Genomic DNA, 16,250 nt, shown 5'->3' with positions numbered 1-16,250 from the left:
TCTTATTTGTATACTTAGTGATATAGCAGTCTTGCAATGTCTCTATGCCACTGGCCTGTGTTAAAATGGTATAAAGAAATCAAATCAATGCTTAATTTCATCAAAATGCGACCTGGATGACACTGCTGTTATTTTTTCAGCTTTTTTTGTTTTATATTTTCAATTTGCTTTAAATGTCCAGCGTGCATGATTGCAGAACCGAAACTTTTCTGGTGTGCTAAGCGTCGCAAAAACATTAATGGCACTACCTAGAGCCAGTGTTTGGTTTGTCCATAGACTGTGGAACAACATGGCACACTCTGTGGAAGATGAACTGCTCCGTGTGTAGATATAAACAGTTCATTCTAAGGTAATGAATGCACAGCAATCCTTATTTTCACGTGATTAGAAACTAATGAAAACAAAGTTATGATTCTAATAAAACATTTCTACCAATAGATGCCCCTAAATCCTGCACACTGGACCTTTGAGCTAAATTACTGACCGCAATACTATACATTTGTGAACTAGTAAATGTGCTTTCTAGCTCTTTAGTAGGAAGCCCATGAGTTCATTTCAGTTTCTATGAGATTTTGTTTCACAGTCAACATTTAGTCATCTTTCATAGTGCATTCATTTCAGTCTGTTTATGTTGGAGGCACAGTATATCAGATTTTAGAGTGGGCTGCCAAGCAGAGAATGTATTCCTGATGCTGTCAGGAATATATACAATATAGACAATCCATATGACAAGATGATTCATAGAATGTGAACATATATGAAAAATGGATGCAAGCAGCTCAAGCCTGAGCCACACAGCCTCCTGCACACCCTGTAACCTGGAAACAGATTACACAAACACACAAAAACAAAACTGAAGTACATCATTCACACAGACAAGAGAATAAAACAAAGAGAGAGGAGAGGGGGCTTATGTAACAGTAAGTACAAATAGTACAAAGGGTTATTTAGGCTCTTTTTAATTTGGAAAAATAACTCCAAACTTGATGAAGTTTGTTAAAAAAAAAAGAGATAACGGATGGAAATACAGGTTCTTCCTTTTTGCAAGACAAACCAATAAAAGTGCGCTTTTGAAGAATGTGTAATACTCAGTGTCACCAGTGGGCGACAGTAGTGCGCCATCGGCGCTGTCCGCCGACTCCGAGTCTCGGGAGGAAGAGGAAGAACGTAAGGGTGAACTGGGAGGTGGTGTCCATCTTATTTACACCGGTGAGCTTGCTACATTTTTGAGCTGTCGGATTTTTTAAGAAGTCTAAAAGTTGAAAGCCGGGTAAGTGGACCCACTCGCTCACATAACTGTATCGAGACGTTTAAACGCAGAGGCGGAGGGAGCTCAAAAAAGAGCTCATCTTTGTCCCAAGGCCTGTTTTCTAACGATGCGCCATATTGAATTTCAGTTTGGGTCCCAGCAGCTAGCGGCGTTTAGCTTAGCGAGCTAACGTCGGCTACATTAACCGCTTATGTGTCTTATGAGAACACCAGACATTCAAGGTTAGGCTTATCACGAATTACATAAGTTTTTGACAGATTCAAGATAAAAAGTTGTACTACAACGACTACTTTGAAAATTTAACAGTATTAACAAGATAACGCCGGCTAAGTTAGCTTGTTAGCTTAGCCTTCATCAGATTTGGGCAGCAGCTATTGCTTCATCCAGCCAAGTTATTCTTGTCATGACAGAGTATTACATTCTCACATCACTGTTTTTGGACCAAATTTAGCATTGTGGACATACTGGGGAAGAATCTGACCAGTTAAAGATATTTATTTGACACTGGAAGTTGTTACTATTATAGTTATTATATTACAATTAGTGTGAGTTCAATGATATTTGACCAATATCTGGATCACAGCTGAGTATTTTAACCTCTGTTTTACAGGTCTTCAGAGATGAGCAGTTCAGAGGAAGTGTCATGGATCTCCTGGTTCTGTGGACTGAGGGGGAATGAGTTTTTCTGTGAGGTGTGTTGCCTTGTTCTCTATCTGATATGTCTGTGTATATGCACATTGTTGCCATCCATGTAGTAACAAATCAGAACTAAGTTTAAAACAAACGCTGGACTCGTTAATTGAAACGATAACTGTGTGGGCTGAGTAAAGCTTATTGTACTGTGTTTTGATGACACAGCCAGATCTAGCCCTGAGCTACTACTGTATAATGTGCATTATGTGCTGTATTAATATCTTCAGGCATTTCACTCCAAGATCCCTTCATTTAACTTGTTACCAGAAGAATTTGAATGATAAAACAAACTTACTTGGTGTCAGGAAATGTTGTCAGGCTATAAGCTGGGGAAAATGGCGTTAAGTGACTGCAAGGTAACAAAAAAAAACAAGATTACTCAGGTTTTGAAACGTCACTTCCGTCAAAGTTAATACAAACCATGTACATTTAAATTTTGTGTGAGCCAAGTGAAGAAGCAGTCAGCCACATCCTCAAATTCACCTGCTCTGTATTGACTCTTACAAACCTCTTTTCCTTATTAAATAGGCTCACAATTTTTCAAGTTTAGCTTAAAACAATACTCCTCTGCCCAGGTGTTCTCACATTTGAAAGGGAACTCGAATGATTATAGCGACTAAAACGCCTAAAACCTGAACCTATCCTGTCAGTTATATGCCATGCTAACTTGTTTCCTAATAATCAGTTTTCTGATCTGATTTTTTCAACTAAAGGTGGATGAAGACTACATCCAGGACAAGTTCAACTTGACGGGGCTCAATGAGCAGGTTCCCCACTACCGCCAGGCCCTAGACATGATCCTGGACCTTGAACCAGGTCTGTATAAATATTCATACCTCCACATTCTTTAATCTAGTTAAGCACAGTGGGAACAGTCAATAATTGTCTAGATGGGAGAGAGAACCATCAGGAGAGCAGGAGAATCCTTAAACAGTTTTAAAATCTAAATGCTGACACCAAATGTTCATCTTCATTTACCAGTGAACATGTGTAACAGATCAAGAGGTGAAAGAGTAAAGGAGTGTCAGGTGTTTCATTTAGAAGGCTATCATCATATATCTTGACTGTAATGTACACTGCTCTTTTAATCTGTCATGCTGAGCACTGTTACATGTCATTTATTAAATAAAAATGAACATTTGATCTTGGCATTATTTTGTTTTGAGATTATTTTTCCTGCTCAGCTGCTGTTCAGGCTTCCTCTCTCCTTGTCAGATAATTACACATTAACACCCAGCAGTGCAGGCCGTTTTATACTTGTCACATTGTACATTTTCACAGAATCTGTGAAACCATGTGAGTTATTTTAACTTCTCCTTAGGCTCCCTCAGAATTGCTGTTGTCTTTATGCCCTTTCCAAGATTAGAAAATGTTTTGAAAGCTGTTGTGTCCCTATTCTTTTTTTTTTTTTTTCTAATCTAAGAGGAGCACTCTCTCTCTGTTGTATTTTTGGTATTCCCTGTCCCTTTTGAAAATGTTTCTCAGCACAGTTTTGCATCTCTGTGAATCATCAAAAAGAAATGTGGACACCAACAGTGTTCTCTGCTCCCTTCTTTCTTCAGATGAGGAGCTGGAGGACAATCCCAACCAGAGCGACCTGATCGAGCAGGCAGCCGAGATGCTGTACGGCCTCATCCACGCACGCTACATCCTCACTAATCGAGGCATCGCACAGATGGTAGGCGTCAGCTGCATCAGCAAACTCCACTACCCCCTGTCTACATTAGGGAAGCTGTTTTTCCATTACTTTCTTCTCGACGGGATGGAAAATTACTTACACCGTGTGAGATGAAATCTGTCAGCTTAAAACACTGCTGCTGCTAAAAGGGGGTGATGATGCTTGATTTTTGTGGGGTGAATAGGAAAATGGATAAACATTGGTCAGGCATGATTACAGAGGTTGTATACTAAAGCAAATCGCTGTCAGTCACAGTTTCTAAAGCTGGGTTTACGCTCGATGCAAGGGGCAACAGCAGTTCTGTCATAGATACTTACAACATAGGTTTGGATTTATAGCTCAGTGTCAGATTCCACCTTCTGATGGCACCATCAAAACAATAGAAGGATGAATCACAGAGGGTGGGAAATTAGCACCAGACAAATGCTGGAAAAATATGAAGGTGGCTGGTAGATGTTTTTTTGCGTTATATAAAGTTAATTTATCACCTGATTGTATGTGATCAAGCTGTGTCATGCTTTAATTACATTCCTGACAATATTTGTTTTTACATTCTTAAACTCAGATCTTTTTAATTCTGGTTCGGGCCATGTGGTCCTAACTCAGAAACAGGTCTGATTTTTTTCATGTGACTTCCCATCCATGCGTCGATCCCACCATTCCTGGCTCTGACTCCACAACCACACACACCTCTGTACAGAAGTAGCAGCCATTGCATCACAAAAAGCCATAATCAAAGCTCAACTGTCTTTCTCCTCATCATCTGCTCACAAATTCGCTGCAAATCAACTTATACATAAACCTGCAAACACTGACTGTGTAAGTAAGTAAAGTAAACATGAGTGGCCCTCATGTTTACTTAGACGACAGCGTGTCATGTCTCTGATTTTGTTCTTTTGTGCATGCAGGTCAGTTCGTAGTTGTGATCAGCTCTTATGGAATCAGATATTAGCCACACATAAAAAAGAATGTGAACAGCCAGACTAAAAAAGTGGCATCTGAACAATAAATCAAAGCACAAAGGCTTGTAGTGTGAATTTAGCCACAGAGTAACGCTAAAATTTTTTGTCTTGACTCATCACAGAATAGGCAAATGCAATTGAGAAGTAAATACACAATGTAGAGCAGCAATTAATATTAATTGATCGAAAGGACATAAAACTATTTTTGATTGATTCATCGTTTCCATCGTCCAGGAACTGGCATCTGTCGATATATTCATGCAGGTGAATGCCTAAGATATTATAGACCCAATCGGGTGCATGTCTAAGAGGAGGTCTTTTTTATAGACTCAATAAACCCGGTAATTCAAATTGCCATTAAAAATGCCATTCTACTGCTAAAAACATTTTTCATGTCAGATACAACAAACTGTCCTTACCCATTTTACTATATATAATGTTTAAATGTTCTATTTTTATTTTTAATTGTATTCTATTATCAGTTATTTTGTTGTTGTGGTTGTCTGTTTAGTCCATAAGGGTCCACCAATCAAAAGAATTAAGAGTTTTTAATGAAATTCATCCAAGTTGTGAATATTGTTGAGCTCACTATTCATCTGTCTTCTGATCCATCTCCAACTTGGTGGCGCTGTTGCTCAACTTTCTTTTCTTTTTTTTCACCTTGCTTTTGCTCTTCTAATCTGATCCTAAGTCAGCCTAATCACAGCGCTAGTAACACACACAGGGTTTATGCATTTCTTCCTGGATCCACATGGGTATTATACAAGATGATAAACAGACCTGGGACCTGCAGTAATAGAATGGGACTCAACGCAGACATGATTGACCATAATATAATGTGGATCCAAACCTGTACCATCCTGATTAAGGTCTTGGGTCCAAGGGTCCCGGTAGACCTGTGAAGCCCTCCATTCTGTAGTTGGAGGATATATATATATGTATAATATTGTATTTACTTTTTTATTATCTTTACTGTAATCTCACAAATGTTAAACTTTTTTCCTGGCACATTTTTTCAGGTGTAAATTTTAAGGATTGCCTGCCACCTATCAGTATTTTTAGTAGACTATAATAATATCCTGTTTTATATTTTGCAGTTGGAGAAGTATCAACAGGGAGATTTCGGCTATTGCCCTCGGGTCTATTGTGAGAATCAGCCCATGCTTCCTATCGGTGAGTAAAAAGATTCGTATTCAAACGACTTCCCACAAGACAGGGTAAAGCAGCACAATGTGGCCGGCAAGTATGAAAATGTTGTGGCTTGCATGACGGTAATTAACACTTGTAACCATAGGTTTCTGTTTGTTCACCATTGGAAATATACACAAACTTTGATTTTGCATCAAGTTTGTTGCTCCGGAGGATCAAAGAGTGTTATTTAGGAATGTAGCTACGGTCTGTCCCCAGCTTTGCATATGTAAAAATACCTGCAACTGTTAATTTTTGAGAGACTGCTGTCTCACAGAGACGTCATTGTGAGTGATGTGTTGTTTTTGTGAATGTTTTGGTAAAGGCACAGTCAGTTTTCTTTCTGTAGATTTTTAGAACCACCAACCCCTTCTGTCCGTGACAAATCTCGCAGTGCAATTCAAATCATACAATTTGTTTTTCAAATCTAAATTTACATTGACATGATGATAAAATTGATGCAGAGTAGTGTTGCAGGGTATACTGGTACCAACGGTAGACTGTGGTACTTAAACACCACGGTACATATGATAACATAATGTTGGAGTACCATAATAATACGGTACCTCACGGTACCACTACTGTGGGATAAGTTCAAAGTCCAATCACAAGAGGGTGAGTGTCCGTGCGCGGTCCAATAACGGCGTGCGCGGTCCAATAACGGCGCGCACTGGCCACCTGGCACTCAATATGCTGCTGCAGTGGTTTGTTTTCCAGTGACATTTCAGGTATTAGCTGAGCTACTGAGTATCTTTAAGCAGTGAAAGTTATTTATTTATTTTTTTTTTACTTGTAGGCTCGTTTTGTTTATATATGCTACAGTGATTTGTTTTCCACAGAGCTCTATGATGCGAGCATTTTACTGCATTTGCAACTAAAAATAGTTTTGTGCGAGCAAAAGAAATCATTCAGGAGCACGCTGTGCAAGTACAGATTTCAACTAGCAGCAGAAACGAAAGGCTAATCCTGCCGGTTGTGAGTTGAACGGGGGTCACAGACAGGAATACGGCAGAGCCATAGGGCTCCGTGGCGCAAGATAACGGCTTACCGGCAACCGAGAAGCCCAGCTCCCGGTCCAATAATTTCCTCTTCGTTGGTGTCATGACTGCCCAGAAATACCTGAACAACCGAGCCATGGCGGCACACAGGTATGTGACGTGTCAGAGGAGAAACAAGCCGTTCACATTTCTCTCTTTGTGGCAGGTAACGGCCCACAAACCTCACCGCACTTTAGGGACTGTTCTTAACTTGTCAGGGGAGGAGGGTGGCTGGTTGATTTTTATTTTATTTATTTATTTTATTTCAATCCCCCCTATGTTAATCACTTATTGATGCTGTTTTTGAAGTATGAATAAGTCAATAAGTAATTTATTCCACTGAAATATCAGTGATGTATTATAGAAAAGTGATTTATCTTTTTATAAATGACAAAAGGCACATCTGCCTCATTTTTGCTGTGGTATCGTGATACTACTCAGAACTGTGATATTTTCACTGGTATCATACCGTGGGTTCCAATTTTGGTACCATGACAACACTAATGCAGAGTGAAAACACTAACAAGCAGCATGGATATTTTTGTACTCTATGAGTAGCATCCCCGTGCTGTGATAAGATTTGCCTATATCTGATATCTAAACCACTTTCTTCCTCTACTGTCCTTCCTCATCCTCTTTATCCATAGGCCTGTCAGACATCCCAGGAGAGGCCATGGTGAAGCTTTACTGTCCTAAATGTATGGACGTCTACACACCCAAGTCCTCCAGGCACCACCACACAGATGGAGCCTATTTTGGCACTGGCTTTCCTCACATGCTCTTCATGGTTCACCCTGAGTACAGGCCCAAGAGGCCCGCCAACCAGTTTGTCCCAAGGTGAGTACGACGGATCAAACTTGAAGGTGTGTTCCTGTAGAAATGTGATGCACTGCAGCAGTAATTTATCTGCACTCTGACCAGTCAGTGTGTGCTTTAGAGGACACTGTCTTGCTGTTCACACCATTAGAAACGCACTTGAAGTGCACATCATTAGTGAAGAGTCCACCAATCACAGCATCTATAATGCTGTGATTGGTGTAATACTATACGACAACAGGAAAATCTCTCATTTATAATATTGCTCATGCTCAAAAATAAGTTATTTTAAAGTTGAACATAATAATCACCTTGATGACTTCAGTCAGTAAAATGCAGCCGTACACTATAGGCTGATGAATGTATTCTAATGAGCGATAGTTACGCTAATATGAAACGAGGCCAGATCATCAAACTGTCTGGTGCATTTCTTTTAATTGTAATATTGTAGTTGAGTCACAATCGGCACTTTCTGTTTTGCGTTTTATGGTTGCAAGTTATATTTGTTTTGTCTACAGGTCATCAGGAAAAATGCCCATCAAAAATGCCAACAGCGGTTGTACTGAAATGCTTGTTTTGTCAGACCAACACTCCAAGCTGGCCCGAGACAATGTTTATCTTTTTTTGCTTGAAAAAAAAAAAGTTTATTAATTTAAAGTGATAGTTCAGGTTTTTGGACATGAAGTTGTGTGAAACGCTCATCCCAATTGACACAAGCCAAAGTTGCCTACGGGTTACGTCTGTAACAGGAAACCGATGGAATTGGGAGCCGGCGATGTTTTTATTCCACAGCTGGGGAAATCACAAGTTCGCACCATTTTGGTATTCCTCTGTTTACCTACAGCAGCTGACGAGAGTGTGTCGTGAGCCTGAGCCGGTGTTTGCGCTGTAGTAGTAGGTATATATAGGGCTAGTACATCTTTTTCCTCACTAATAATAGCCTACTGGTTCTCTGTTGGAAACAGCCGATGAAGTTTTCGTTAGCCGTTGCTATCCTGCGCACCTGCACGGCGTGGTGATGAACTGTCTTATTGATTTCTGTTGCCGTGCTGTCTTGCGGGCCTGCACGGCGGAGTGATACTGGCCAGAAAATAGTCCCAATTGATAGCAAGGTCTGACGTAATGCGGGGATGTTTTAAAATTATTGAAATAGTCTAACAAAACACATGCATACTTTTTTGTAGCTTAAAACCTTTTGGTTACGTGTCCCCCGTACATCTTCAGAACTACTTTTTCTCCGGTAAGCTACGGGCGATTTCTCAGAGCAGGAGGCTCGTTGAGAGTAGTGACACCGTCACATCAGAGCTACAGATGGTCAGCGTTTCACACAACTTCATGTCCAAAAACCTGAACTATCACTTTAAGGGGTGTAACGGTACACAAAATGCACAGTTTGGTACGTTTTTGATACAGCAGGGAAAACAAAAACTACAGAAAATACCCTTTTTAATTTTAAATTTAAACATTCAACAGTGGCTCAGATACTAAAAATAAAAAGCACAAATATCAGTAATATAACTCTCCATCAGAAGAATTGCCGCCAGCGCTCATTAACAGGGCGGGCAGAATGGACTGACTAGAATGCACACGTGATGGCACATGGCTCAAGCACTTAAATCATATGTTTTAATTTGGTATTATCCACAATATAAGTTACAGTATTATGTAGGAATGTAACAATATCGATTCAGTAGTCAACAATCAAATATTATCGACCCATATTGAAAACATTGATGCGTATCATCATCTTAAAGATTGCCTCTATTCTGAATTTCCCATGGTACGTCTGTGTCACCATTTCTGTCCAAGTGCTCCTCCTTACTAAACATTCAAACATTGCTAGCAGCCTACTGCCACGCAGACAATGGGAAGCAGTCAGGAAAAAGACATGAAGGATATTTACTGGTATCATCTTACATCGGTGGCAGGCCCCTAAATTTTATCAAATCGAAATCATATCGTGCAAGACTTGGTGATTCTGTATAGTTCTGTATCGTGATGAAACTTGTGATTTACACCCCTGGTATTATGCAAGTTTGGTCGCATGTACGTAGTGATAAACACATTCGTTATTACTTTGGCACAGTCAGAATCTGCAGTGGGAGGCTGCCTGAACGCTGTGGGGAGAGGGACTCGACTTGTAGTGTGTTTTTGTCTCGTTCTGTTAATCTACACATTCAGATGATGATGTTGTAAATGAAATGTTTGAAGTGCTTCGTACAAACTGAGCTTGACTAACTCAGCCAGCTAGGCTAAGCAGAGTAGCATGCTGCAGCTGATAGACAGCGGCTAGTGCACTTCCAAAACTGCACTCCATTATTTATATCTCATAAGTGTGAGACGTACACATAAGTAGCACAGTTTGATGGTTGGGTCACAAGGCATATGGAATGTCCTGTACCAACCATTTCAGGATGAGTACACATACCAGTACACTCCACAGTTGATATTAGATTATGGCTTTACTGGACTAATTGTTTCAGCTTTAGAGAACTCACTGTACATGGTGCCACAAATTAACTTGAGCATGTGTCGTATATGAACATCTAACATTTAATGTGGCAGTGATCACATGCTTTTCTTTAGTTAAACCCCAGTCTTGGTCTCAGGCTGATAATAAAACTAAAAATGTCATTAGATTTCTGATCACTTTAGGTGATTTTATTCCTCACATCCTTTTCCTGAGTCCTATTACACTGTGTTGTGATGTCTGTACAGGCACATCACATGAGGGACAGACAGGGTGGGGTGATGGAAAACAGCAAGAGCTTAAGATGTTAGGAGTACATCCCTGCTCTCTCCCTGAAAGCAAACACATCACTGTTCACAGTGTACTCAGTCTCATTAAGTTCAGTTTGCTTGTTTATGTTGCATCTCGCTTATTTTATTTGAAGTTAATATTTGTAGCTTCTGAGTGACTCGTGTCCTTTTTAGTCATTTTTTGTAATCAACCTGAAAAGTGGCCAGAAGAAATGCTCACACACGTTTGTTACGTACTCTCTCCAGGCTGTACGGGTTCAAGATCCACCCCATGGCCTACCAGCTGCAGCTGCAAGCCGCCTCCAGCTTCAAGAGCCCTGTCAAGGCCATCCGCTAGAGCGTCCTGGACAAAGCAGGTGGAAGAGCAAGATTCGTAGAGAAGACAGGAAAGAGTTATCATCAGAAGGGGAGGAGTCACCTGCATTTTACAAAGCTTTTCAGGTGCCCCCTCCCCACCCTGAAGACTGTATTATTTTGGTTTAGATTAGGGTAAATGAAAAAGTGTAAAGATTTTTGAGTGTGAGCGAGACATAAAAAAACGCACAGCTATGATCTTAATCACAAACACACACACACACACACGCACTCATACATACAGAAATACATAGATGCATCCACACAGTTGGGATTCCATGCACGTACCTTACCAAACTCATCAGTGCCAAAAACAGGAGGGTGAGGTAAGAGGAAGCTGAACAATACAGGGGCCTCATGCTGCTGCTGCTGCTGTTCACGAGCATGCTGATGAGAACATTATGTAATCAGTTACAGGGAACCTTTCCCCGTAGAAAAGGTTTTTATGTTCAGGGCTGGTAGGCAGAAAGCTGAAGAAAGTGCAAAAGCAGAGTCGGCTTTCATCTCTGGCTCTGCGTCTGTTCTGTATTTGGCACAGTTTGGTAAAGGGTGGTGGTAAACCCTCCATCATTGGAAGCCTCCTCTCTCTATTAGCCCCCCCAGTGCATGTACACTCAGGCTGGCACTCGCAGAGACAGTTTGGATGGTGGGTGTTTTATTTGTTTTTTTTTGTATCACTGATTTGTAAGAATTTGGTTACCAGTTTGTCTGACGTTTGTGGTGTTATTGCACAAAGCTTTCTGTTAAATTTGCCTTAAGATTCAGAGAACACACCCAGGTTGTTTTTATTTTTTTTCAAGGCACAAGCAACATTAGTTTCTTTTTTGTTTCCTTTCCACTGTTAGAGGAGGTAACGTAGAAATAGATTAAACTAACATGAATTTATGAATCGTTCAGACAATTGTAATCAGCCTGTGTCGTTTCTCCAGCTGTCTGTGCGTGTGTCAAACAACTGTCTGTATTGGTACCGAAGTGAAAATATAACCTGTGCTACTTTTCTGAGATGTGTCCCCTCCTGCAGCAGCAGGCTTAGCTGCATTTGTATTGTCAACCCCCTTCCCTCGTAGCTTCATCTTCCGTCAAAAAAAATTAGTTCGAAATTTTGGGAAATTCGCGTATTTGCTTTCTTGCAAAGAGAGGATGGGAAAACTGGCACCTCTCTGTGGTAACGTGAAGCTACTGTTAGCAGACAGTTAGCTTCACTTAGCATAAAGATCGAAAATGGGAAAACAGTTAGCCTGGCAAGGTAGGGCTCCCAAGAACGCGGCTCAGCCTTGCTTCCAGTTTTGACCAGAGACCATCATTGTAAAAGAGAACATTTTGTAAATCTGTTGACAGGACACCTCAAACTGCCAACAAGGTCAGTTATGACTGTCTATCGTGAATTTTTGATCCAAGATGGTATTTTATTTGTTAAACTTCTTCGAGTAAAGAAAAATGATTTAAACCTGGGACGTCAGCAGAATGTTAAGTCTGTGAGACGAGCAGGAACTTGGGGCGGGGCGAGTTGCAGAAACACTAACGCATACCGTCGAAGCTAGACACATTTTTGGTGTATGGCTTGGTTAGCAACTCTCATCAGACTAAATAGACACAATCTTGGGGTCCAGTATCCAGATCTAATAATACATCCACAGCCTAGCTCTGTTCAAGGGTATCAAAATTCTTCATTTTTTCATTTTTCAGTAGGATAAACTAGTGGCCTAATTTTCATTTAGCATTGACCAAGGAGGAAAATCAAATTTTAATGAGCTGTTGGGAGAAGTGCGCCATTGGGGTTAGGTTTAGGTTAAGGAAAAAGATCATGGTTCGGGTTAAAATTAAGAGATTTCTGCCAGAAAGGGCGAGTTGACCTCCATTTGGAGGCAATTAAACACAGAGTATTGTTTTAATTAATGAGCTTTATAGCTGTTAGAAGCTTAAGCTCCTTAATTAACACACGATATCTTGTTTCTTCAATCTTTACAACAAACAAAGTGTAAAAAGGTCAATTAAAGGGTGCAAGAATCCTAAAACGTGTCAGTTAAGTAGCATTTTTGTACTTCCAGTTCCCTCGTCATTAAGTCTATGGGTTTTTGGTTAGATGCTTTAAATAAGGTCTGTGGTTAACACAAGCTCAAGAGACTTTCACGTTTAATTCTACGACATAATATAGGTCAGTAAACACCCTACTGGTGAATTTTGATGTTTAAGTCATAGCTTTTTACTTTTGGCAACTGCATTTAGGCTCCAAAAGTCATAAAAGTGGTGTTCATTTATTTTGCTGAACAAAACTTGTAAATCATTTTCTGTGTTCTTGAAAAATCCCATAGGCTTTTTGTCAAGGAACCAGAGTGATGATAACTTCAGGGTTGTCCTTCAAAGAAAAGGAAGTCATCCCTGCAGCACTCTGTTGACCTTTTCTAGTCTGGGTTATGTGCCGGTTAGCAGTTGCTTGGAAACTGGTAGTGACTTACTGTTAGTGGAACTGGAAGTTTGCCTTCAGGGCTTTTTGCCAGAAAGCCGTTTCTTGGTTAGGTTTACAAAAAAGATAATGGTTTGAGTTAGAAAGCCCTTAAGGCTAACTGGTCCCTGCTAAGAGATAGTTTGACCCGTGATGGAAATGCAAAATAAAAACAAAGTTCATATTCATTTCTGAGCTTTAGAGGTGTTGGTAGGTGAATTTTATTACCTTTGGACAGAGCCAGACTCGCTGTTTTTCCGTTTCCAGCTTTTATGCTAAGCTAACAGCCTGCTGGTCGTACCTTTATATTTAATGTACAGATATGAGAGTGGTGTCAATCTTCTCATCAAACTCGCTGCTACAAATTGAATAATTCCCCAAAATGTCAAACTACCCCTGTAAAGATCGAGGAGGAGACCCGGAGAAAGAGGAATTTAGACAATCTGAATCCTTCAGCTCACTCCACCACTGCACTGATCCCACTGGTGTCTCTTCACAGCACAGTCTCATTATTTATGTTCAGGTTTAGAGACAGACTGACCACCAGCCGCTTATTTTTTTTGTTTGTTTCTGAAGCGGCGGGGCTGACACTCAGCTGCCCTCCCCTCGCTCTCTCCCCTCTTTACGTTTGTGTGACTGGAATAGATTGTTTTTGGATATCATGATACGAGAGAAGCGGTATTTATGTGTCCAGATTTTAACTAATGTTCGTCTGTGTTGTTGTTGTCTTTCTGCTACTGTGGAAGGGTGAGCAGGATTCAGAATTCTCAATAAACTTCTATTTTCTTTTCATACTCTTTTGTCCTTTGGTTTCTGTGTGACTGCAGTTTGCCCTCCTGCCACATAGTGTCAGTAGAGAGCCAAGAATTTTAAAAAGCTTTATTTTTCCACCTTAAGACATTTCTGTGGCCCTGCCTGAAGCAGCTGGATTTAAATCCTAAATATAGTATATTGTAACATGGGAGGACTATGAGACACACAACTGTACCTGCATTCTCAGTGTTTCTGTTTGTTTTGGAGCTTGTAGGGAGATTTCCTGTGGTGACAGAAGGAATGGTGGTTGCTGGAGTCTGGGCGTGGTTGCTGCAGTGTCATTTCACATGACTGAGTAACAGCTTTGGTTAGAAAACACACACAGAAACAAATAAACGCCATCTAGCTGCAATGATAAGATCATAAGATCTCAGTCAGGCTTTTGTAAATCTTTCTAATTAAGTTTTGGCTGTCTTTTAGCTTTGTGATGCATAACAACAGACAGAATAGAAATTACAAATCAGCAAAAACATCTATAATTTGAAAATATGCTGCTCCTGTATCCAGTTTAAACCATAGAAACACATGGCTGTTTACATATGACTCATAAAAAGTGTTTTTCCCCTCTGCACGGCAGCTGTCTTTGGCAAAAATGACTGGCAGGACTGAGCAGTTTTCATGTGGCTGAGCCTTGTCAGTTTTTCCAGAGGGAGAGGAGGACGAGGTTCCTTCATGACTCAGGATAACCTCAAACCACAGCCCGGGACCTGCCCTTCGTCTCCTCCTTTTCTTTCGGCAGCTTCTTTTAACTGCGAAGAGGAATCCCCCATTTTTGTAGTTGTTGAGAGTCTCCACACTTTGTACGAGAGCAGAGCACATTTTTTCTAATAGTCTGCTGAATAATAAAAGGTGTCTGGGCTGGAAACAAAACCCCACATGTGGCAAGAAACCAGCCCTGTTGGCAAAGTTATGATCTTGTGAGTTCAGCTACTCAGACTGCAGTCATGTGAAATGTTCAGCCTCTGCTTTGCCACACCCAGAAGCCATATTTCTCCATTTTCCTCTCAGATTTTTTTCTTTTGGGATGCCTCTCTGCAACAGATACTCTAAAGGAAATATGCCAGCAACAGAGACTGAGACCACACGTAAAAACATGCTCCAGAAAAACACGTATTGTTGGTAGAAAATATGCGTTTTTAGTGGCTTTGCTGTCCACATGTGATGCTTCAGTCTGAGCTGAGGTTGGCAAGAGTGTTGCAAACTCTGGTGGAGATTCATTAACGCTCCAACTTGACAAGACAAGTTGTGGCTGATGGATTGCAGCCTGTTGGGTTACTTTGCCTCCTGCAGCGGCAACTATTATCCCTGTCCTGGAAGGTCTCATGTTCGGTTGTCTCACAACACTGAAGCAAAATCGATTTAATGTGGCTTTTTTTTTTACCCTGATCAACAGAGAAGACATTTTAAACACAAAGTGATCTAAATTAATGACGTATCAAATGCATGTTTGTGCAGGTATTCACCCCCTCTTAGTCAGTATATAGCAGAGATGTGAGTTCCAGTCACGTGATTTGGACTGGATTCAGACTCAAGCCTCAAATTTGATGACTTATGACTCAACTTGACAAATCAAATAAAAGATTTGCAACTCAACTTGGACCTTAACACCCAAAAAAGTATGCTATTTTAAACGAGTGCCACAAATAAATTAATTCCCATTCATTTCCTGAACTAACAATAATACTATTCTTTCCTACCAATTTGACACTTAGGCACTCCCTACATATACAGATATTTTTGTAAACGGATGTTTTCCATAACGTTTTGGTCTCTTGTCCACACCCAAACAGAGTTTTAGGTCACTAAAACAGAGATTTTTAAAAACACCCTCTAAAGTGCAGGTTACCATGTGTCTGTGTGGACGTGAAAACGGAGCATTTGGGAAGTAATTATGTAATTTCCTCAATTCATGCATACCAATTGTTGCTTTGTTTGATAAGTATTCACCAAAAACAATGATAGACTACCCAGTTGCTAACGTTTTGTTCGCACTGCTTGGTCTAGTGACTACTTTACACTTAAACTATTGCTGCACCACTTCACGTACAAATGGAGGTGTCTGCTGCACCCAATGTTTTCGCTCCACCTCAGCGTCTGTGGTTTAAGGTCCATCAGGAATGATGTTAGGGACGGGCCCAGTTCGAGTGAGTCCAGATTGAGATTGTTGTCATTGAGGAATGAAGGAAAATGTTAGCATGTCCATAGCATCATTTTTATGTTTCAGTAAGCTCCTTCA

General features: G+C 40.4%; 1 protein-coding gene across 1 annotated transcript; it reads left to right on the top strand.

The window, feature by feature from the left end:
- Positions 1-1,135: 1,135 nt before the first annotated feature.
- csnk2b (casein kinase 2, beta polypeptide) lies at positions 1,136-13,995 on the top strand. The gene is made up of 7 exons (XM_050034240.1): positions 1,136-1,270; positions 1,881-1,962; positions 2,677-2,779; positions 3,526-3,641; positions 5,701-5,776; positions 7,476-7,665; positions 10,651-13,995. The coding sequence occupies exons 2-7, from the start codon at positions 1,891-1,893 to the stop codon at positions 10,739-10,741; spliced, it is 648 nt and encodes a 215-aa protein (XP_049890197.1). The 5' UTR covers positions 1,136-1,270; positions 1,881-1,890; the 3' UTR covers positions 10,742-13,995.
- The last annotated feature ends 2,255 nt before the right edge of the window (positions 13,996-16,250 follow it).

This window comes from Epinephelus moara, chromosome 22 (assembly GCF_006386435.1).
Source record: "Epinephelus moara isolate mb chromosome 22, YSFRI_EMoa_1.0, whole genome shotgun sequence".
Lineage (NCBI taxonomy): Eukaryota > Metazoa > Chordata > Actinopteri > Perciformes > Serranidae > Epinephelus > Epinephelus moara.
The sequence above is the reverse complement of the archived record's forward strand: the minus strand, read 5'-3'. Positions and strand labels throughout refer to the sequence as shown.